This window comes from Phascolarctos cinereus, unplaced genomic scaffold (assembly GCF_003287225.1).
Source record: "Phascolarctos cinereus isolate Bilbo 61053 unplaced genomic scaffold, phaCin_HiC Scaffold_2;HRSCAF=192, whole genome shotgun sequence".
NCBI classification, from domain to species: domain Eukaryota; kingdom Metazoa; phylum Chordata; class Mammalia; order Diprotodontia; family Phascolarctidae; genus Phascolarctos; species Phascolarctos cinereus.
In genome coordinates, this window is record NW_027555625.1 from 315,534,307 (window position 1) to 315,559,085 (window position 24,779).

At 41.7% G+C, this 24,779-nt stretch overlaps 1 protein-coding gene across 1 annotated transcript in view; it reads right to left on the reverse strand.

Moving 5' to 3' along the window:
- SUN5 (Sad1 and UNC84 domain containing 5) overlaps positions 1–17,791 on the reverse strand; it is a 43,268-nt gene extending 25,477 nt beyond the window's left edge. Inside the window, exons 1-6 of the mRNA XM_020990554.2 lie at positions 17,695–17,791; positions 14,825–14,890; positions 10,229–10,328; positions 3,681–3,739; positions 3,172–3,240; positions 733–772 (exon numbers count right to left, since the gene is read on the reverse strand). Of these exons, the coding sequence (XP_020846213.1) occupies positions 733–772; positions 3,172–3,240; positions 3,681–3,739; positions 10,229–10,328; positions 14,825–14,890; positions 17,695–17,770 (410 nt within the window). The 5' untranslated portion in view covers positions 17,771–17,791. The remainder of the gene's footprint in view (positions 1–732; positions 773–3,171; positions 3,241–3,680; positions 3,740–10,228; positions 10,329–14,824; positions 14,891–17,694) is intronic.
- Positions 17,792–24,779: the final 6,988 nt, after the last annotated feature.

The window sequence follows — 24,779 nt, forward strand, 5'->3', positions numbered from 1 at the left end:
TGGTCTTCGTGAGTTAGTTTGTCTGATAAATTCGTCTTCCATTAGCTTACCTCATGGTAGTGACCCTCCCCATGCTTTTCTATAGCATCCCTTGGACAATAGACACAGTCCTTGTTAAACAACTAAAATGAACCATGGGATTCACTTACCTATTTCTCTTATCCATGATCTCCTATCCATACAGGTAACTCGGACTCCATTGTACTTGGGCCTTGGTGCCCATCTTTGTATAACATGATTGACCTTTCCTACCAGTAGGAAGATGTTGACTTTGATTGCTTTTTTTTTTTTCCCAGAGTGGAGATGTGTATACACTGACACAGCCATACTCTTTCACATGCTCCCTGGACCACATGTAGAAGATGAATTTGGGGGACTTTATCTATGGCCAGGGTTGGGGTCCAATCTGTGGCTAGCATTAGGATTTAGTTTGTGGAGGGTAATCAGGTTTCGGTCTATACTGGGGATTGGGCTCAATCTTTGAATAGGGTTAGCATTCATTCTTGAGCTTGAGGTCAGAGTTCAATCTAGTCTAGATTGTATTGTCTGGGGTAGAGGCAGTGGACAAAGATATGTTCTGCTCAGGCATTTGTGCTTTAGATTATGACCTCATTTACACTATTCTGTAGTATCTGAGCTAACTGGCCAGCAGCCCTGTCGGCATCTATGTCCTGAGTGACACTAACTTGGCTTGAGCAGAAAACTGTGTTTTCCTTAAGAAATCCTTCTTACCTTAGTTCATTGAGTAAAGAAATGGAGCCTTTGTAGGAGCCTAGGAAGGCAAAGGAAACACAGTTGGCTATTTTGTTCTCCAGCTTCAAATCCACTTTTTGGATGGATGGAGCAGGGTGGGCGGTCAGACTCCAGAAAGCTGAGTGAGAACCTTAGGGTTTTATCGTTCCCTCCCCAGTTCCCTCCCTGGAAAAGGGCCCACTGGAAATCCTTTTCTCTCCTAGGCAATAAAGCCAAAAGGATGAGCAGAGTGGACTATCTCTCCCCTTACACAGGGATTTAATCATCAACAACCTTAGGCCCCACCTCAAAACCAAAATATTATAGTACTTAGAACTCAAAGAGACCTGAGGGACCATATACCCCAACACCTTCATTTTGCAGATCAGGAAACTGAGGCCCGTACAGGAGGGTGGGATTTTCTGTAAGCTCTGGGTGACCCTGGGCAAGTCACTTCTGCTTGCCTCAGTTCACCCAATTGTAAAATGGGGATAATAATAGCACCTAGCCCAAGGTCATACAGGTAGCAAGTAGCAGACCTGGGAAGGAGAAAATGAGGTCAAGGGAGGGGTCCAAGTTTACCTAGCAGAATTCCATCCTTCGACTCAGAGATGCAGACCTACCCTTGGAACTCAGAGAGTTAGGATCAGAAATGTTTTTTTTTTGTTGTTGTTCAGTTGTTTTAGTCATGTCCAACTCTTTGTGACCCCATTTGGGGTTTTCTTGACAAAGATGTTTGAGTGTTTTCCCATTTCCTTCTCCAGCTCATTTTCTGACCAGTGTACTGGTCAGACTGGATTGTAGATATAGCAGACACTCAAAAAAATGCTCCTTAAAATGAACTGTACTTTGTCTCATGTGTACTACACACATTCAATTTTGTATAACCAGTATTTCTGACCATGTCTTTCCAATCCCCACTAGTCTGTGAGCTCCTCGACCATGTTTCATAACGAAAAATAAATGTCAGAGCTGAAATGAACCTTAGAATAGCATTCTGACCTTGAATTCTAGCCCGAGTCACTGAACCACCAAATCTCGGAGCTGGAAGTAGCCTGTTTCAAAAAGTAGAGGAACCAATGAGGGGAACTGTGATTCTGGCCCCAGTTATCACAAGGGAAGAGAAGGAAAGGGCATTTATTAAGTGCCTACTATATACCAGGCATGGTACCAAGCACTTTACAAATATCCCATTTGATCCTCACAACAACTCCTGGGATGTAGGTGCTACTATTATCTCCATTTTACTGCTGAGGGAACTGAGGCAGTCAGAAGTTAAATGATTTGCCCAGGGTCACACAGCTAGGAAATCTCTAAGGCTGGATTTGAACTCAAGTCTTCCTGATTCTAGGCCCAATGCTGTACCCACTGTGCCATCTAACTGGTAGCTGAAATAAAAATGATGGGAGCCTTGAGAGGAAGTGACTATCAATCTTAGAGTCACTTAACCCCAATTCTCTCAAAAATTTTCCAAAACTCAGTTATGCTTTTTGGAAAACATCAATGCTTCAAAGGTTATCCAGCTTGAAGATCTTAGTGGCTCCTCTCTGCCTCTCGTCCCCCCCCCCGCCTAGCCCCGCCACCAGCTTTATAGCTGAGGATGACATTGATGCCCAGAGAGGTTAAGTGACCTGCCCAGGGTCACACAGTTAAATGTCTGAAGCATATCTTCTTGATTACAGTGCCCTATGGACTATGTTGCTATTATTCTTATCCCTTTGGGGCTAACCTATTGTGGTATTTTAGGCCACAGGATTCCAATTATCTTTTTTTTTTTCTGAACTCTTTTGAAGTTTGCTCTTCCTGAAGTTGAGAGGACATGTCACCTTTCTTCTTATATATTAGATTGATAGTCACTTGTGATAATTGGGGCCAGAATCACAGTTCCCCTCATTGGTTCCTCCATTTTTGAAACAGGCTACTTCCAGCTCCGAGATTTGGTGGTTCAGTGACTCGGGCCAGAATTTAGGGTCAGAATGCTATTCTAAGGTTCATTTCAGCTCTGACATTTACTTTTCATTATGAAACATGGTCGAGGAGCTCACAGACTAGTGGGGATTGGAAAGGCACGGTCAGAAATACTGGTTATACAAAATTGAATGTGTGTAGTACACAGGAGACAAAGTACAGTTCATTTTAAGAGACATTTTTTGAACGTCTACTATATCTACAATCCAGTCTTGTTTGAGGTTGGAAGAGGAGAGATCCCTGTATGCTGGTCAGAAAAACTTCCTGGAAAGGGTGGGCCTGAGATGGGTCCTGAATGCTGGGCAGGGTTCGGATAGCAGAGTGGAGGGGTAGGGTGTCCTAGGCAGGAAAGCACTGTGTGTTTTGGGGTTTGGAGGCTAGCAGGTTATACAGAGGGGAACTGTGGGGAAGAAGATCGGGCAAACAATCTGAGGCTGGGGCTGGAGGAGCTCTGAATGCCACCCTCCTCACCTGGAGTCATCATGTTCATTCTCCATATATCCAGTTTGGTTGGCAAGCAAATGACAATGGACCAGAAGGCTGTGGAGGGAACAAGAGGGAGAATGAGGCCCATCCCCCTCTTCTAGCTCTGGAGTAGCCTTGGGAGATTGTTCTTACTAGGTGGTACCCTACTCTCAAACCTCTCCCTTTTCTGCTTGTTTTGGGGACTGGGATTCTAACCACAATTATCCAAGCTGTGAGTTGGAAAGACGTTCTGCAGACAAGTGTATTTTAGAATCATAGGATTTAGAACTGAGAGGGGAGGGGTGGGGCAGAGACTCTAGAACAGGGGGTGCTATCAAGGGCAGAAAAAGGTGCTAATAGAGAATGAGAGGGATTCAGTAAAAGGGAAGTGAGGCAGGTGCAGTGGCGGGAGGGGCCACCCCAAACCAGCCCTGTGTCTTTCACAATTTTGTTGATGGTTGGTGCTACATCTAGAGATTATTAGCCAAAGATGTAGGTTATCTTTTAGTACATACCATAAGCACAGAAGAAGAGAATGGCCAGCTTCTTCACCGCTTTATGAAGCAGCTTCTTGCTGTAAAAAGAGGCAGAGCCATATGTCAAGCTCTTTTGTTCAGTCATGGGGTAATCTTAGAATTTTTAGGGACCTCAGGTGTCATCTTGTCCAATCCCCTGCTTGATCCTCAAATCCTCTAGATAGCATCTCCCAGCAGAGGGCTTGCCCAGCTTTGGCTTGCCCATCTCCAGTGACATACGACCTCCCAAGACACTCCATCTCTTTGCTGGATAGCTTTAAGTTTTAGGAAGTTTTTCCCAAGACTGAGCTGGAACGTGCATCCAATTCTGCCCTTTGCGGCCCAGCAGAATGAGTCCAAATACTTCTTCTACCTAACAACCCTTCAGATATTGAAAGAGAGCAATCATTGGATCATAGGATTTAGAGCTGACAGGGACCACAGAGACTACCTAGCCCAACATTTTCATTTTACAATTAAGCAGAATGAGGCCCAGAGAGGTGGAGAAGTTAGATGATGCAGTGGATACAGTGCTGGGCCTGGAGTCAGGAAGACCTGAGTTCAAATCCAGCCACAAATACTTTCTGGGCAAGTCATTTAACCTTTATCTGTCTCACTTTCCTCAATTACAAAATGGGGATGACAGCACTTACCTCAAGGGGCTGTGGTGAGGATCAAATGAGATATTTGTAAAATGTTTATCACTGGACCTGGCACATTATAGGTGCTTAATAGATGCTTGTTTCCACCCCCTTAAGTAATTTGGCCAAAGTCATATTGTGAGAAGGTGGTAGAGTCCTGATTTAACCCTTTGTCTTCTGGTTCAAAATAGTACCTTTATTATTTTATTTTATTTTATTTTATTTTATTTTATTTTATTTTATTTTATTTTATTTTATTTTATTTTATTTTATTTTATTTTTGCCAAGTCGATCTGCTTTCTTATGTTCAGTTCTGAAAGCAACAGGAAAGGATAGATACCACTTTCTTATGCTATGGTTAGAGTTTATCAAATATCACCTTTGATCTAGGCAGAAATGAAGTATATTTGACCTCATAGCACTTTACCATCCTCCTTTTACGCACTAAAGAGCATATTTATTCATCCCTTTAACAATTCACTAAACACTAAATGTGAACACTGCTTTTCCCATTTGAATCTGTATTATGTTCATCTTTGTCCGAGCTGTATTAACTTCACTAGATTGCTAACTCCCTGACAGACAGGAAGGAGTAAACAAGCATTTAAGTGCTGACTATGTACCAGGTTTGGTGCTAAATGTTCTACAGATATCACCTCATTTGAGCCTCACAACAACCCTGGAAGGTGGGTGCTATTATTTTCCCCATTTTACAGATGAAAAAACTAAGGCAAATGGTGTTTAAGAGTCTTGTCCTGGGTCACACAGCTAAAAAGTATCTGAGGCCAGGTTTGAATTCAGGTCTTCCCCATTCTAGACCCAGAGCTCTAGCTGCTACACCATCTCATTACCTCTAGAAGGGACAGTCATACTTATATCCCTGGCAGTATTGAGTACAATGCATTTATTGTTCATAGTAGGGACTAAAAATGTTCATGGAATGAAGAAATGAATGAATTAAAGGAGTGGCAGGTTAACTTTATTTTAAGTTTTATTTGGTCACAATACAAAGCCATTCCATTATGGTCAGAGCCATTTTTTTTCTTTGTTGTTTTTACTAAGATAATGTGGTTGTCCATTCACGTCTTAGCATTCTCAGAAGGAACATTGGTTCTAAAGGGAACAGTTTTTGATGCATGTGTGTGGTGTGTGGACAGATGTAGACATCTATGGTAGGGCCTGCACAAATATAATTAGAGCTGGGGTGAGGGAGAAGAATGGTGGAAGGGAAGACATATACTGAATATTCAGGTTGCTTCCTTCCAGTTTGGCTGGGGTGTGTCTCCTGACAACTGTCACCCCACAGCCCAACCCCTAATCAATTCTGGACTTGGTCTTAGGGAATACCTAGAATTCAAGCTTACTCCTTTGGCCTTAAGCCCATGCTGGCTCAAGTCAAGACTGAGCAGGGTCATGTTCTTGCCTGGTTTGGATATTGCTGCAGGGCCGATTTTTCCAACCAAGTGACAGGACTACCCAGAGGATATGAGTTCAGGGGTTGTGGAAGGACCCCCTATCTCTAAGTCTTCCCCTTGGCCATGATGTTCAAAACCCTGGAAACTAAAGGGGTGCTCACTGACTGGGGACTAGTTGGACAAATTATGGTCTATGACTACAATGAATATTATTGTGCCATAAGAAAAGAAGTGGAGAGTTTCAGAGAAAACTGATAAGACCTCTGTGAACTGACACAGAGTAAAGCAAACAGAACCAGGAGAACAATTTAAACAATGACATCGCCATTATAAAGAAAAAAATAACTTTGAAAAACTTTAGAGCTCTGATCTATGCAATGAGAAGCCGTAACTCCAACCGAGTGAAGGTAAATCCTCCCAGAGAGACAATGGACTTAAAATTCAGAATGAGAGGTACATTTTTAGATGTGGCCAATGAGGGACTTAGCTTTGCTGGTTTATGCAATATTTTTTATGATGCTTTTCTTTTTCTTTTTTGTTGTGTTTAATCGGAAGAGGTTAGAATGGAAGGGAGACAAAATCAATGCATGCTAGTCAGATTTGTAGAAAAAAAATTAAGTAATAAAAAAATAAGTCTGTGCTTCATTCTTTTTCATTCATATGGCGTGAAGTCACTCTACTCTATTTAAAAAAAAAGTGCCTCTAGGAGGGGGCCTTAGTCTAAGCTGTCAGTAGGCACTGGCACCTCTCAGTGAAGAAACTAAGCAGTCCTTCCTTTGAGCAGACTTGGATATAAGGAGGAAGAGGAAAGATCAGGGAAGGAGATGAGAGGAAGGAATCAAAGCTTCAAGGCAAGTATCCTGAAGTTATTGGGGAGATGGGGACCATCCCCCATGGGGACACACTTTGCTGACTTAACTTTTCTGTTGACTACCAATAAATGGTAAGAGGTATCTTCCTCCCTTCCTGGTTTATTAATCTCCATTCCTGTACTTGCAGGCACAATCATCCCATCCTGCTGTATTCTGAGATGTCTCAGGTCTGCTTTCTAGGGCCATTTCTTGGAGGATAAATATTCAGTAAAACATTTATTTAAGCAAAGCACACTTAGGAAGATAAAATTTTCTTTTTAAAACCCGGGTACGAATACACTTCAAAAATTAAACAGAATAATTTCTTGATTAACTATGGTTTTGGACAATCTGTGGTTTGGACTGCTTCTTTCAAAGTATATAACTAGGAATCAATTCTTTCAAAAAATTTTTTTGGGTTATTTTTTGGTTATTTATTTATTTTTAATTTTTATTTTTTTAGGAATCAGTTCTATACTGGATGCTGGCTAGTGCTGCTTGGAGAGTTCTGGGGCCATTCGAGTGTGTCAAGTCAACTGGTATTTATAGAATCTGCGTGCTCTTGGGCCTTTGCTTGGTGCTATGAGGGAGACAAAATTAGGCCACCTAATGTCTGACCATGGAGGGGAGGAAACTTTCCTGGGGAATGAAGACTAATACGTATACAGAAATTAGATAATACTATAGAAAAGTGTGTGTCCAAGGAACAAATGCTTATTACATGGTCTTGGAAGAGGGAGAGTTCCCTGTGGGCTGGAATATTTTTGGAAGGTTTCGCTAGGCCTTGAAGAAAAGGTAGGATTGGAGAAGAGAAGGAAGGGCACTACTGGTAGGAAGGACAGTGAGAGTTATCTAGAAATGGTAATGTTTATGTATGCTTGAGCCTGTGAGTGACTGGCTTAGCTGGATTTGAAGAATGATGAACGGAGCAACTAGATTTAATAATGTCTTGGGAAAATTCATTTTAGAGAGAGGCATCAGACAGATGAGTATGAAGACAGACCATGAGGGTGATGGCTGGGAACCGGGGATGGTTCTGGTGCATCCCATTGCAGAAGGTAGAGTGAAGGCAAGTGGACTGAGCAGTTACCAGCAGGCACAGTGGCCTGTAACAAACGTTCATTTGCCCCATGCCAGTTTTGATTCCATAGAGAAGGGGGAGATAAAGTGTGGGGAGATACGTAGATTATGGAGTACATTGAATGCCAAAATGAGAATCAAATTCAAATAGAAACGAATCCTGTAGGCCACATACTGACTTAGAAAACCATAAAACTAACATTATCTACATTGTGTTGTTACTTTTTGTTAAACAATTCCTAATTACGTTTTAATCTTGCTCTCTATGCACTGGAGAGTTTTGCAGGCCCCAGGTAGTCACAAGCCAGAGCTTTACACCTCTAGTGTAGATGACAGGTAGCCATTGAAAGTTACTGAGCAGAGGAATGAAATAACTAGAATCACAGAATCTCAGATTTAGAAGGGACCTCAGATGCCCTCTAGGCCAACTCATACCTCAAGGAGAAGCTGCTGTACAACACACCCAACAAATATGTGCTTGCATATGCCCAGCAAAGGAAACCAACTGTCTCCCCATGGGAGCTCATGGCATTTTTGGGTGGCTATAATTGTTCAGAAGAGTTCCCTCATGCCACCTTAATTTACCTCTTTGTATCTTCTACCTATTGATGCTAGCTCTAACCTGAAGACAGCTCTTACCTTTCTCTCTCTCACTCTTTTTTTTTTTTGGCGTTACCTTTCTCTTAAGTCTTTTCTTTAGGCTAAATATTTCCAGTTCTTTCAGATGATCCTTACAGGGCATGATCTGAAGACCCACCATCATCCTGGAGCAGTGAGTGGACAGAGCGCTGGGCCTGGAGTTGGGAAGACTCCTCTTCCTGAGTTCAAATCAGGCCTCAGACACTTACAGCTGTGTGACCCTGGGCAAGTCACTTAGCCCTGTTTGCCTCAGTTTCCTCATCCATAAAAAGAGCCAGACAAGGAAATGGCAAACTACTCCAGTATCTCTGCCAAGAAAACCCCAAATGGGGTCACGGAGAGGCAGACACGACTGAAAAGTGACTGAACAACAACATACTGCTCCCCATTGGGTTGGTCTGACCAGGGTAGGGCACAGTTATCCCTTCCACATCGTGATTTTTCCATTGTGGTTTTGATATATCACGGGTTAGTTTAAGAAATTAAATGGGGATTTTTGGGAGTTTTGCAGAAACTGCAGATTGACACACAAAGGTCAAGAGACCACACAGAAAAAGTTTAGAAATGCAGAAATGCATAAAATATATGTTTAGTATTGTATAATATAGCCTATGACCAAATGCTTAACCCAAATTTTACAATAAGGTACTGTAAATACCCATAAAAGTAAAATAAAAAAAATTCAGATTTCTTCTCTGGTACAAAGGGAGGGCCAAAACATTTTATATGGATTTTTCAGATCATGGGAGCGCCAGACTCCTAACCCCTGCAGTGTGGAAGGAATAACTGCAGTGGGACTATCAACTCTGTAGCTCTGGATGCTATGCCTCTCTTCTAATGCAGAATAGTTTTTCCTGGCTGCCTTATCACTGGGTTTGAGGAAAAGGAATGTGACAGGCTATATGTGGAGGACAGATTAGCATGGAAGAGTTTGGTAATCTGGTTAGGAGGCTGTTAGAATAGCCAGTGTAATGTAATGGAAAGAGAAATGTATTGGAGTCAGAGGACCTGGGTTCAAATCCTGTCTCTCCTGCTTATTAACTGTGTGACTCTGGGCAAGTCACTTAACCTTCTCCAGTCTCCTCTGTAAAATGATTTCTTTTAGCTCTAAAACTATGATTCTAAAACCCAATTCAGGTGAGAGGTGCTTAGGTCTGTTCGGTGATTTTGGAGATCGACACAAGAGACCTTTTGAAGGAAGAGTTGAGAAAGCTAAAATTCTGATTTGAATATGGACAACCTGTATTCCTCTGTCCTTGTCCTAATTTGGCTCAACTGATTTCCCTTGTTTACAATTCTCTCCACACCTTTCCCCTAACATCCCTTCTTCTTCTTAATCCCTCCTTGCCTCTTTCTCCCCCAAACTTGACCTTCAGGACTCAGCTCAAAGCTTGCCTCTCCTAAGAAGTTAAGAAGTTCTTCTTCACTACTCCAGGGCACACTGAGTTCAATCTCTCTCCTCTCCTCTCCTCTCCTCTCCTCTCCTCTCCTCTCCTCTCCTCTCCTCTCCTCTCCTCTCCTCTCCTCTCCTCTCTCTCTCTCTCTCCTCTCCTCTCCTCTCCTCTCCTCTCCTCTCCTCTCCTCTCCTCTCCTCTCCTCTCCTCTCCTCTCTCTCTCTCCTCTCCTCTCCTCTCCTCTCCTCTTCTCCTCTCCTCTCCTCTCCTCTCCTCTCCTCTCCTCTCCTCTCCTCTCCTCTCCTCTCCTCTCCTCTCCCCAACCTTGTGCCTGAGAGTTCCAGGCTTTGAACACATCTCCACTTTCTGTGCCCTTATTATTTAGGGGTCACTATTTAGGCTATCCAGCTGAGTCTATCAGCTTTTCCAGGGGCCCTGGATTGGGCTTGGGTTGTGAGTGTCCTGGTTTCCACTCTGGTCTATTGCTTCCCTCTTTCTTGCTCCCTTGGGACTGGGTTTTGTACTCACAGTGTTGCTGCCCCTGTCTGGGTCCACCCAATGTACTTGGGGCAGAGCTGAGCTTTACAGACAGTGTTTCTCAGGGTGGTGATAAGGCAGATGATCTGAACTGTGGAGACAAGAGGGTTGTGAGCTACACCACCCTGTAGGTGGTAGGGAACAGAGGCTTTTTGGAGAAGAAAAGACCCTGGGAAGACTGGAGGGAGAGAAAGGGGAAATGGCATCCCTGGTTTGAAAGACATTTCTAGGGTCCAGAAAAGAGGGGGCACATATTCTGGACATTAAGCAAATGCTAGTCAATGGATTCAGAATTAAAATTATAGAGGACAGAATAACAAAGTTAGATGGACTTTTAGGACATGAAAACATAGAATGTCAGAGTTCAGAGGGCCTTAAACCATGAAATATCAGAACTGAGAGGGATATTAAAATATAGAAAATAGAGTATTAGAATGGGAAGGGACTGCAGTCACCATCTTGTCCAACCCCATAATTTTACAGCGAGGGAAACTTAAGGCTCAAGAGAAATGACTTGCCTATTTGCATGGTTTCTCAGTGATGGAGATGGAATAGAAGAGAACTGAATAAGAGTCTTCTGATTTCAAACCTTGGATTTTTCTCTACTGTATCAATCATTTATTGGAAAGTGTAATTTTTATGGAATTAGAAGATTAGGGTTGAAATTATGGCTCTGCCACTTCCTAGCCTATTCAACCCTGGGGAAGTTAATTTCCTTTCTTCATCTGTAAAGGGGATTAATACTCATTGCCATTCCTTCTTCATTGAAGTGTTGTGAGGATAAAAGGAGATGCTACATTTGAAAACTTCTTGGGACAAGATATAGCAATAGCTTACATTTGTAAAATATTTCAATATCTACAAAGGGTTTTCCTAACAAGAAACTTGTGAGACAGATAATGCAAGTATGTTTATCCCCACTTCAAAGACGAGGAAACTGAGGAGCAGTTATTAATAGGTATTATTGGGGTAGCTAGGTGGCACAGTGGGTGGAGCACCAGCCCTGGAGTCAGGAAGACCTGAGTTCAAATCCAGTCTCAGACCAAACACTTGACACTTAACTAGCTGTGTGACCCTAGGCAAGTCACTTAACCCTAATTGCCTAAAAAAAGGGTATTATGTACCTATCATGTATTAGGAACTGTGCTAAGCATTGATGATATAAAAAGAGACAAAAGACACTCCCCTCACTGAAGGAGCTCACAATGAAATGGGGGAGAAAGCGTGCAAACTATGTTCAAATAAACTACATAGAGGATAAACAGGAATAATAAACAAAGAGAAGGCACTAAATTTAAGAAGGATTGGGAAAGGATTCCTGCAGAAGATGAGATTTTAGCTGGAACTTAAAGGAAGCCAGGGAAGCCAGGAGGTAGAGATGAGGAGAGAGAGCATTCCATAGCCAGAGAAAATATCCAGAGCTGAGATATTGGAGGGTCTTGTTTGAGGAACAGCAAGAAGGTCAGTGGATAGAAGAGTATGTTGAGGGGTATAAGGTATAAGAAGATAAAAAAGGTGGGGTGGAGGCTACGTTATGGGAAGCCAAATTGAGGATGTTTATGTTTGATACTAGAGGTGATAGGGAGCCATTAGAGTTTATTAAGTATGGGGTGACATGGTCAGACCTGAAATTTAGGAAAATCACTTTGATGGCTTAGTGAAGGATGGAATTCGGTAGGGAGAGACTTGTGGCAGATAGATCAACCAGCAGGCTATGGAAATAGTCCATACATGAAGAGATACTGACATTAACTAGGGTTGAGGCAGAAAGGGAGGGTATATTTGAGGGAATTTTGCAGATGAAATCATGAGGACTTGGCAACAGATTGTATATGAGAGGATGAGATATAGTGAGCTACCAAGGATGATGCTTAGGTTTTGAGCCTAGGGGACTGAGAGGGTGGTGATGCTGCCAACAGCAAAAGGGAAATTTGGAAGGGGAGAGGGTTTGGGGGAAAGATAATGAATTCAGCTTTGGACCTATTGAGTTAAGATGTCTACTAGACATCTAGATGTAGATGTCTGAAAGGTAGCTGGAGATGAGAGTCTGGAGGTCAGCCAAAAAGTTAGGGCTGGATAAATAGACTTGGGAATCATTATCATAGCTGGAAAAACTGGAAAGCAGTATGGCAGAAACTAGGTATAGACCAACATCTTACACTGTATATTAAGATAAGGTCAAAATGGGTACATGATTTACACATAAAGTGTGATTCCATAAGCAAATTGGGAAAGCATGGGATAGTCTACTTGTCAGATCTATAGATAAGGGAAGAATATGGGACCAAAGAAAATACATAGAGTTTTACAAGATGTAAAATAGATAATTTTGATTATATAAAATTAAAAAGTTTTTGCACGAACAAAACCAAAGCAACCAAAATTAAAAAGAAAGCAGAAAATTGGGAATTTTTTTTTGCAGCAAGTATCTCTGATAAAAGCCTCATTTCTCAAATATATAGAGAATCAAGTCAAATTTATAAAAGTACAAGTCATTCCCCAATTGATAAATGTTCAAAGGATATGAATAGGCAGTTTTCAGACAAAGAAATTAAAACTATTTATAATCATATGGAAAAAATGCTCTAAATCACTATTGATTAGAGAAATACAAATCAAAACAACTTTGAGGTACCACCTCACACCTATCAGGTTGTCTAATATGAAAAAAAAGAAAATGATAACTATTGGAAGGGATATGTGAAAACTGACAAGTAATGTACTGTTGGCGGAGTTGCCAACTGATCCAATCATTCTGGAGAGTGATTTGGAACTATGTTCAAAAGGCTATAAAACTGTGCATACCCTTTGATCCAACAATACTGCTGCTAGGTCTATATCCCAAAGTCATCCCAAAAAAAGGATAAGGATCTATTTGTACAAAAATATTTATAGAAGCTCTTTGTGTGGTGGCTAAGAATTAGAAATTGAGAATATGCATATCAATTGGGAAACAAGATCTAGTATATAATTATGATGGAATATGATTGTCCTATAAGAAATGACAAGCAGGATGATTTCAGAAAAACTAGAAAGACTTACATGAACTGATGCTAAGCGAAGTGAGCAGAACCAGGAGAACATTGTACACAGTAACAACAATATTGTACAATGAAGAACTGTGAATGACTTAGCTATTCTCAGCAATTCAATTATCCAAGACAATCCCAAAGGATTAGTGATGAAGCATGCTATCTGCCTCCTGAGAAAGAACTAATACTCTCATAATACAGACTGAAGCATGCCATTTTTTATTTTCTTTTTTTATTCTTTTTTTTCAATTCAAATCTTCTTATATAAAATGACTAAAGTGGAAATGTTTTACATGATTACACATGTACAAACTATACTGGATTGCTTACCATCTCAGGAAGGGGATAGGGGAGGGAAGGGTAGAATTTGGAACTCAAAACTATAAAAAAGTTTAAAAATTGTTTTAACATGTAATTGGAAAAATAAAATTTTATATAATAAAAAGAGAATCATCATCATAGAGGTGATAATTGATGTATGGGAGTTGATGAAATCACAAGTGAAGTAGTATGGAGGGAAAAAGGAAGAGGGTCCAGGGCAGAGACCTGTGGGTCAAGTCAACAAGCATGACCTCAGTGAAGATCCAACCCTGAGAAAGAGCAGTCAAATAGGAAGAAAATCAGAAGAGATTAGTGTCCTGAAGTCCTAGAGGAGAGAATATTAAGGAAAAGAGGGTGATCAACACTGTCAAAGGCTGCAGAGAAATCAAGAAGGATGAGGATTGAGAAAAGGCCATTGGATTTGTCAATTAAGAAATCATTGGTAGTAGTGGAGAGGACAATTTCAATCGAAAGATGAGGTCAGAAGACAGGTTATAGAGTTAAGAAGAGATAAGAGGATATGAAGTGGAGGTACCTACAGTAAACAGCTTTCTCAAGGAGTTTAGTCACAAAAGGCAGGATTGATATAAGACTTGCCTAGGGTCACAGAGCCCAAAAAAATCATCAGAAGCAGGATTCAAATTCAAATCTCTCCTAACCCCAAGTCCAGTGGTCTTTCTACAGCGCCATCTTGTTTCTTTTCATAATTTTCCATCCATTTGTCAGAAAGAGTGCTAGACTTGGAGTCCAGCTATGAGCATTTTTTACTGTTAAGAATTACTAGTTAACAATATTATGTAATGATTACTGGACAATTATTTGTCATTAATCATAAACAATGACTAGTAATGGATCACCATTAGTAATAACTTCTATTAATAAGTATGATAGAGTGCCCCACTATATATGGAGATGATATTCAAGCCCACTCAAATCAGATGCTTGAGGTGTGTTTCTAGTGGGAGGTGGGGACTGGAGTACATTGTGTGTTACCTTTTTGGGGTAAGAAAATTGGCCAAGGTCAGGGTAGAGTTATGGGCGCTCAGAGCAGAGATACCCTTCACTAGTGCCTTTGAGTTCCCTGGTGGGGATGACAAGAGTACTAACAAAGTCCTTCTGAGGGGCCTTGCCATTGGGACAAGCTACTAGTGGGTACAAGTCAAATTCCCATGATGCTTTGGGCCCTTAGCATTAGGCCATGCAAGGAGTTCATCTTTCATACATACGTACGTACTCAGCCAGCTTGGCAAACTTCTGTAAGAGAGAGGGATGACAGTGGTTTGGGGTGCGTCTTCTTCACCTGTTTGAGGACACAAACAATGACCTTAATTAAGTCACAGAAACATTCAAAGAAGTCTTATCCCAGTTCTATGACTCAACTACAGACTTAGAGAACTGTGAGATTCTTTAGAGATCATTCATGTAGTATATCCTTCCTCTCTCTTTTAATAAAGGAAGAAACTGAGGGACAGAGAGATAATAGAATTTGGAGCTGGAAGGACACCCAGAAATTATCTAATTTAACTATCTTATTTTACAAAGGAAAAAATTGAAGTCTAGCCAGAAGAACTGACTTGTCCAAAGTCATGCAGATAGTAAATAGAAGACCTAGGTTTTGAACTCAGGTCTTCTGACTTAAAATCCATTATTAATCATTATAGAGAAGACCTCCACTATCCCTAAGGAGAACCCCTGGGAATCCAGAGGAGAAGACAAAGCTAGCCAGTCTTACCCTATGGAGGACCCAACTCACTCATCAATGAAAGTGGGAGTTGAGAAGACCCCCAGAGCTACATCGTTATTCACCAAGTTGGAACCACTGCGGCCATCACTCTTACCTCTTTCCCACTGGAACCTTGGACTCTACTCCTGGAAACATCTGGGTTCCAGGAGCTAGCTGAGTCTTTGCTTGGTCTTACCCAGAGCCAGGCCTCTACCTCGCTTCCTGGTCAACCATACTGCTGTGTAATTCTCTCCAAATTCCAATTCCTCTTTGTGTGTGATATGAAAGTCAATCAACAATCACCAAACATTTATTGCTTACTATGGCACTGTGAAAAGGCTTCAGGAAAGATGTGAGCTCCCTGAAGGAGAAATTGTCTTGCTTGTTTCAATTTGCCTCTTCAAGGCTTAGCACAGCCACTGGCACAAATAAATTTTTAAAAAATTTATTTTCATTTTTTTTTTTGGGATGAAGCATTTGGGGTTAAGTGACTTGCCCAGAGTCACATAGCTAGTGCGTGTTATGTGACTGAGGCCAGATTTGAACTCAGGTCCTCCTGAGGCTAGGGCTGGTGCTCTATCCACTGCACCACCTAGCTGCCCTACAAATAAATTTTTTATCTCTCTCTCTCTCTCTCTTCTCTCTCTCTCTCTCTCTCTCTCTCTCTCTCTCTCTCTCTCTCTCTCTCTCTCTCTCTCCCTCCCTGTCTCTATCTGTGTCTGTCTGTCTGTCTATCTATCTATCCATCCATTTATCTATCAAACCAAAACACACAAATCCCCAAATCCATTGTTTTACTGTATCACCCATTTGGCCAAATACCCTTATCTTTCATCTTTGAGGGACCTGTAAATTAACACCTAAAGTTTTGTCTATCTGATCTCAGGGAGGGAACTGAGAAGAAAGTCGTGGGAGTTAGATGTGTGTATGCAAGTTTCAATGTGGTCCACTCTGGGAGCAAAGGTTGGATGATTTGAAGACAGCTAAGGAAGATCTGCCTTCCCTGGAGTCACAAAGATAAGCTGCCACCATCCTCATGATTCCTTGAACAGGCAGAGGGCTGGATGGTTCTGGAAGATAGAGTCCTTAAGAGGCTACTAGATTCTAACTTTCTGTGCCGGGGCTATGGTTTTCCCCAAACTCCAAATGTTCCAAGGTGGTTCCAGGCTGTCCTGGCTGAGTTTGTCCAATAGGGAGGTTAAGATAGATAGTGGAGATACACAGATACACAAACCCACACACAGACACACCCAACCACAGATTTCAAAAGAGATACATAGGTACAGACACATACATGTACACATATATTCACATACATGCATACCCATAGATTCACAGTTCAACATGGAAACACACATGCATTTTCCAAATATAGATAAAAATAGCTGACATTTACATAGCATTTTGAGATTTGAAAAGCACTTTGCATGTTATCTCATTTCCCAAATGAGATAACATGAAACAGGTGCTATTATCAAACCTATTTTATAGATGAGAAAACTGAGGCTGAGAGAGGCTAAATGAGTTCCCCAGAGTAACACAGCTATAAAGCATCTGAGCTAGTCTTGGAACTTAGATCTTCCTAACCCCAAGTCCAGCATTCTATCCACAATAGTACTCAGCTACCTCAAAAAGACAGAGAACTGGGGCTATGGAAGAGGTAGAGGAGGTAGCTGCCTATTGATTCAGTTTCCCAGGTGACAAGAAAGTCCTTCGTCCGAAAAACTCACCTCCTATTCACTGATGCGCACCTGAAATCCCACCATTGGATCTCCTTCCTTTATATTGAGATTTTATTACTGCTTAAAATGCGAACATGCCTCTCTGCCCCTCCCCCTTCAGATCTGGAATAAAGAGTTTTTGAGGCACAGTCATAAGACCTGGATTCTAATCCTGACTCTACCACTTACTAGCATGTTACCCCAGCAACTCATCTTTCTTGAGCCTCAGTTTCCTCTTCTATAAATGGGGAAAATAATACTTGCCCTGCCTCCATTGTAGAGTTTTTCTGAGTTTAAAGTAAAAGGCTCCTGGTGATTACAAAACTTATGTGAATGTGATCTTGTTATCAATTAGTGAGTTTCTCAGTTCCTCGCTTGGGAGGGAGAGGAAGAGATAGTATGGTGCTTTGGTGGGTTTATCAGAATATTGGGAGGAAGGAAAAGGTCACAGAAAGGGAGGCTGAATAAATGCACCAAAGACAACCTGAGCTAGTGGTCCTCTTTGAGAACAAAGAGAACAAAGAACCACCAGTACCACCACTACCACCAGCACCAGCACCACCACCAAACAACAGTTTTACAATATGGTCCTATGGAATCCAATTCTTTCCTCCTTCTTCCCCCCTCCCTCAAGTCTTGCTCCTCCAACCCTCTACTTACTGGTGCTTCCCTCAGTGGTCTGGGTCACCAAGTAGAAATTTTCAGGATTCTCATTCATGCTTCCTTCATCAGACATCAGGGGAGTTCCGTGTCGAGATGGCCTAGGGAGAGAGAATCACATAGACAGTCAATAAACATTTATTAAGTGCCTGCTATATGTCAGGCACTGTGCTAAGTTCTGGGGCTACAAAAAGAAGCAAAAGACAGTCCCTGCCCTCAAGGAGCTCACAATGTAATGGGGGAGGGAGAGACAACAGGAAAACAAATATGGGCAAACAAGCTATAAATACAGGATAAATAGGAAGAGTTAAGAGAGTGAAGGTACTAGAATTAAGAATCTAGAAAGGCTTCCTGTAGATAGTGAGATTTTTGCTGAGGCTTGAAAGAAGCCAGGGAAGCCAGGAAGTGGAGATGAGGAAGAACATTCCAGGTAGGCAGGACAGCCAGGGAAATTGCCGAGGCAGGACAGCCAGGGAAATTGCCCGAGGTAGGAGATAGTGTCTTATTTGTGGAACAGCAAAGAGTACAGTGTCACTGCCTGGGAGAGTAGCTGGGGAGAGCAGTAGAGTATAAGCAGATTGCAAAGGAAGGAGAGGGGCTAGGTTATGAAGGGCTTTGAACACCAAACAGAGAATTTTGTATTTGATCTTAGAGGTGATAGGGAGTCATTGGAATTTATTGAGTCATGGAGTGACCTGATTGGACCTGTGGTTTAGTAAAATCACTCTCCCTCAAATACCCTGACTATGCAGTTACTCAACCTACTCACTTTTCATGACCTACTCCTCCATCCCACCCCAGTCTTTGCACAGACTGTCCCTCATACAATCATAATTCAATAAACATTTATTAAGCACCTACTATGTACCAGGCGCTGGCTAAGCACTGGGAATGCAAAAAGGCAAAAGACACTTCCTATCCACAAAGAGCTTACGATCTAATGGGAGAGACAACCTGCAAACAAATATATGCAAAGTAAGCTATCTACAGGATAAATAGGAAATGATTAAAAGAGGGAAAGCACTGGAATTAAGAGGGATTGGGGAAGGCTTCCTGTAGGAAGTGGGCTTTTAGTTGGGACTTAAAGGCAGCCAGGGAGGTCAGTAGTTAGTGCAGAGGGGGGAGATCCTTCCAGATACGGGGGAGAGTCAGAGAGAATGTCCAGAGCTGAGAGATGGAGTGTTTTGTTTAACAGCGGAGGCTGGTGTCCCTGGATTAAAAAGTACTGGTCAGGAAATAAGGTTTAAGAAACCTGGAAAGGTAGCAGGGGGCTAGGTTATGAAGGTTTTTGAATGTCAAACAAAGCATTTTGTATTTACTCCTGGAGGCAATAGGGAGCCACAGGGTTTACTGAGGGTGTGTGTGTGTGTGTGTGTGTGTGTGTGTGTGTGTGTGTGTGCATGCGCGCGTGTGAGACGTGATCAGACCTGCACTTAAGGGAAAGCATTTTAGTGGCTGAATGGAGATGGATTGGAGTGGGGAGAGACTTGAGGCAGGCAGACCCACCAGCAGCTATTGCAGTAATCCAGGCATGAGGTGATGGAGGCCTGCTAGCGTGGTGGCAGTGTCAGAGGAGAGAAGGGGGTCTATTCAAGAGATGTTGTGGAGGTGAACCAGACAGACTTTGGCAACAGCTTGGATCAGATTCTGCCTTTGAGCTTGCTGTCACCCACAAATGTACCACCACTATGTTTGAGAATTTTGGTAGAGGTGAAATTTGAATTTCAGCCTTCTGATTCCTCTCTGCATTTCCCTGCCCTCCAAATCAGCTGTGCTGCTAGCATTGGTCCTGAAGCTTTCTTGCTAGTGCCTACAATATAGTGTTCACAGACTTTGTGACTAGAAATAGTCATGGCCAGTCAGTGGCACCCCTGGGTAGGGTACACTTGACATGCCAGACATACAAGAAATGACACACGTATGAGTATGTTTGTGTGCATGTGTGTCTGTGTATGCATGCATCCATAATTTCCTAGGTGGTTGCCACATTTCCCTAGCTTGTGGCTATTGGAGAGAATGTACATATATTTTCTTTTTTAAAATTAAATTGTAATTAAATTAAATTTCTTTATAATGATAACATATACATATTATCTACAATATATATTACTATAATATATTAATAAAATAGTTTATAATAAATTTAATTTCTTTTTTGATTAAAAAATTAATAGTATTTTATTTTTCCCAATTACATATAAAGAGAATTTTTAACATTCATTTAAAAATTTTTTTGAGTTCCAAATTTTCTTCCTTCCTCCCTCATTTACCCCTCCCAAAGACAGTAAACAACTTGATAGAGGTTATATGTGTGTAATCATGTTCATATATTTTCATTGCAACATTTCTTGCTTTGATTCATTCAATGGCTCTTTGCTGAAATATTGAATTTATGGGGACAGATTATTCGAAATTAGTACTGTCAAAATGTTGGGACATACAACTACTAAAACCTTATGTCACTTTTATATTTTTTCTCCTAAACCTAACTCCTTCCCCCTTCCTAGTATCCCTGTTTCTTTTGAAGGTCCCACTGTCCTTCCACTCACCCATGTTTAAGCCTCAGAATCCTTCTTGACTCTTTACTTTCAATCCCTCTGCACCCCACACTTGGCCATTCAAGGCCTGTCAATTCTACCTCCACAACATCTCTCCCTACCTTCCTTCAAGGCCTAGCTCAAATGCCACCTCCTTCTCAAGGCCTATCCTGATGTCCTTGGTTGCTGTCGTCCTCCCCGATCTCATGAAATTACTTTCAATGTATTTTCTTCTTTAAAAATTTTTATTCATTTTGAACTTAAATGCAAAAAGACAAAAAAAGGAGAACATGTCCACATACACAGCACAATATAAAAAGAGGATTCAATATAAAACTGCGAATTTCCATTTCACATCGTTTACTTTTTTTGAAAAACTATGTAATAAATATTACACATGTTTTCAAAACTACCCTGCTTTTAATATTTTCATATTTTTTTGTTTTTTCTTTCTCATGCTTTTCCCCCTTTTGTTCTGATTCTTCTTTCACAGCATGACCACTGTGAAAATATGTTTAACATGATTGTACATGTATAACCTATATCAGATTGCTTGCTATCTTGGGGAGGAGGAATGGGAGAGAGGGAGAAAAATTTGGAACTCAAAATCTTACAAGAATGAATGTTGGAAACTATTTTTGCATGTGATTTGAAAAAAAATAAAATACTATTAAGAGGAAAAAAAATACCCTGCTTTTCTGTTTCCTTCTAAGTCTTCTTTTGTTTTCTGCTGTGTGCTTAAAAGTTTTTTCCTCTCTCACTCCCTACCCTGCACTAGAGAAAGATACCTTTAGACACCAATATGCATATATATGTATACACACATACACACATATGTATGCATGTAAAACCATGCTACACATATCTATTTAGCAGTTCTTTCTCTGGATGTGGATAGCATCCTTATGTTTTTTTTATACTTGTCTATGCTCATATTGTTTGTCCCCACTAGAATATAACACCTTCAAGGCCATATTTTGTCTTTGGCCTTGTATCTTCTACACCTACCATGATTCCTGGAACTTCATAAACAGCTGTTGTATTCATGCATGTGTGCATGAATGAATGAATAAATGAATATAGGTTACTACAAAACTTTGAAAGGCCTTCTAAAAGTAGAGCCGGGCAGGGCACCTTCCTTTGAGCCAACAAGCCCCTCCCCAAGAGGTCATACCAGGGACCTTTGAGGACTGAACCTAGCAGTCCGCCTTCCCAGGGGTCTGGGCCAGAGAGTTTGAGGCACGTAGACCTTTATTTCTTCCTACTCAGAAAGGGCACATGGGACTGGGTCTCTCCCAACCAGGCCCAGAACGGGTCCCAGTGACCCCTGGGAATCTCCTCCAGGTACCTTGCTATAACCCTAAGATTTTCTCTACCTGCTGGATCTGGTCAATAAAGTTGGGGTGGGCTCTCTTTCACTCTCATTCTCCGGACTGTTGGAACAGTTGATCGAACGTCTCCTTTGATTGCGACGCATGTTTGCCCCCTCAGATTCCACGGGAGGGATTGTTCAGGGAATGGGCTATCACTACACTAGATTGGGAAGAAATGAACTCGATGTGGGGCAAACTCCTGCTTTGCGACACCTTTAAGATGTCCTGTGAAGGGAAGGGAGGGAGGCTCACGGAAGCCACCTTCACTTGGTGTGACCTCACAGATGGGTGAGTGACTTCACAGACAGAGGCAGGTTCAGAGCACAGCACAGACGCGCTGCAGCCCCATTCACAGCACCAGAACCCTAGACCTGACATCTCTTCACTTTCCTCTGCTGGAGTGTGCAGTGTAACCACTCAATAATAAATTAAAGAATGTCAGATGGCGACTTTACATCCCATCTGGTCCACCTTTCTTTGTTTTTACAGGGGAAACAATGAAGCCCAGAGAGAATTTATTCGCCCAATAACGCACAATGTGTTAAAAAGAGAGAACAGAACAAGAGTCTAGGGCATTTCTGTGCATAAAGCTCAATGACTGGCACAGATGGGCAGGACAATTCAGTGGGAAAACTTGGATGACCTGAGTGCAAGTCCTCAATATGCCACTTAATAGCTTTGTGAGCTTGGAGGAGTCACTTTCCTCTCTGGGCCTCATTTTCCCTCTGTAAAACTGAATCTTCAGGAGACACTTGGGGTCACGAGCTGCTGGAATGACAAGGCTTACAAAACTTTTTGACTTTGATATTTCTTGTTGTTTCCAATCACCCCATCTATTTATCTGGATTCCTGGTGACCTGACTGACTTAGACCACCTGACCTCCAGATTTCCTTGGCTTTATATCAACAACCTTGACTCTGATCAATGGGGCTGAATTTTGGGGGGCATCTGGTTTTAGGAAGGACATTTTGGAGGCATCCAAAGGAAGGCTAGCAGAATGATGCCATGCACTGAGGTCATGTCACTTGAGGACTGGTTAAAGGAACTGGTGGTATTTAGCTTGGAGAAGAGAAGACTTGGGGGAGAACGTGGCAGCTGTCGTCAAGTATTTGGAAGGCTATTGTGTGAGATCAGACTGGTTCTTCTTGGCTCCAGAGAAAGAACTAAGAGAAACGGGAAGAAAGGCAGATTTTGACTTTGTATATGGAAAAAATCCCAAGTATTAGTGTTGTTCAAATTTGGAATGGGCTGCCTTAGCAGAGTCCTCTTCAGGAGAGATCTCCAATCAATGGTTGTATGGCATTTATAGGGGGTTTTAGAGGGAATTCTTATATGCTAATAAACCTTAGATTCTTTCTGACTGAGATGGATTCATTCCCTGAGATCTGTTGACCCTTAAGTAGATCGAGCCCCAAGCAATTTTAACAACTCCACACCACCATTTTTGTTTCTGTTCTGACCCTGGACCATTGGGTTATCTCACTGAGGTTTTGGTTTCCTGTTCATCCTTTGGTGGTCCCATAGGATCCAGACTGTTTATTGGACAATCTGTCTTGATGGTGACCAGGATGATAATAACATACAGTGAGGGTTAAAAAAATCAGACCTGTGATTTCATTAGTGCAGAGAACTCCCCGTGAAGAAAATGCCCTCTACCAATGTTGGTCTATAAATGCCATTCAACGTACAGCCTTAAAAAGTTGCAAGAGCCTCTGTGTGGTTAAACAACTTGCCTAGGGTCAGACGGCTGGTATGATTTCATATAGAGGCAGGATTTCAGTGGATGTCCTCTTTGACTCAGGTGCATTCTACCCACTATATCACCCTACCTCTTACTACTATAGTCACAAAATACCTGCAAATTGATTATCTCCTGATCTTCACAAAAGCCCTCTGAAGTAGGTGTGGGTAGGGACTATTGTTCCCATTTTATGGATGGAGAAACTGAGGCTCAGAGAAGTATCCAAAGTGGGATGAATAGTAGATATGTAACTGAAATCAAGGTCTTCTGACTGCTAGCTAGTGCTCTTTATAGACTCAGATAATTCCCTACATTACAGGTGGGTGGTTTGAGAAACAAGAGCCATGAGTTCTAGTCTCAGCTCCACTCTATTTTATTAACTTGGGAAAATAATCACATCACTGGGCTTCATTGTGCTCATTTATAAACTGGGTGTAACATATCCCCTGAAGGTGTGGAGCTGGGTTTTTCCTGGGATTCATTCTAGTTCCACTAGCTTTGTCTTGATGAATTTATAATACAGACAATTGCCCAATTCTATCATTGTCTACAGGGGGACAGAAAGTGCTTTTCTGGGTGACTACATCAAAATGCTCCCTTAATGCCCAAAGGTTTCACTCTTCCCTAAACCTGCCATTTACCACTGGTCCCACACGTACTGAATCCCTGTTTGATCATCACTGAAAATAAAAACCCATTGCTCATAATAAAAAGCTCTTTGCCCACATCTGAAAGGCCCCCTACTTGTGAATCAGAGTCCAGCTTGGATGCCACCTCCTCTAGGCAGTTGGAACAGCACTGGATTGGAGGTTTAAAGACTTAGGTTTGAATCTCAACTATGGTATTTCTTACTCGTCTTGACTGGGAAATTTTACCACTGCTACTGCACAGCAGATAGAACTCTGGACCTTGACTCAGGAAGACTTGAGAGGAATCTGGCCTCAGACACTTACTAGCTGTGTGACCCTGGGAAAGTCACTTAAACTTTGTCTGTCTCAGTTTCCCCAATTGTAAAATGGGGATAATAACAGCACTTACCTTACAGGGTTGTTGCGAGGGTTAAATGAGATAATATGTATAAAGGCTGTTGAGGTCTGAGAGTTTGGGAGCCCTCAAAGACCAGATGGGGTGTCCTGGAATGAATTCACAGACTCAAGCATTCTTCAAGTCAAGGTGGCAAAGATTTATTGTTATGCTATGTAGCGGGCAGATGTCCTTTAGGAATTCTGCCACGGTGGGCAGAGCTCCTTAAGGAACTTGCAACCTAACATGAATGATGCTAAAGTTTATATAGGAAAAGTAGTGGATTATGTGCCACATATGCTAATTAGGTGATAACATACAACCACGTCATTCACTGCTGGAAACCTGGGGGGGGGGTTCCTAAAGGCGTGTTTTCAGTCTGTTATGTGTGAAACAAGATAGTTTCGGGA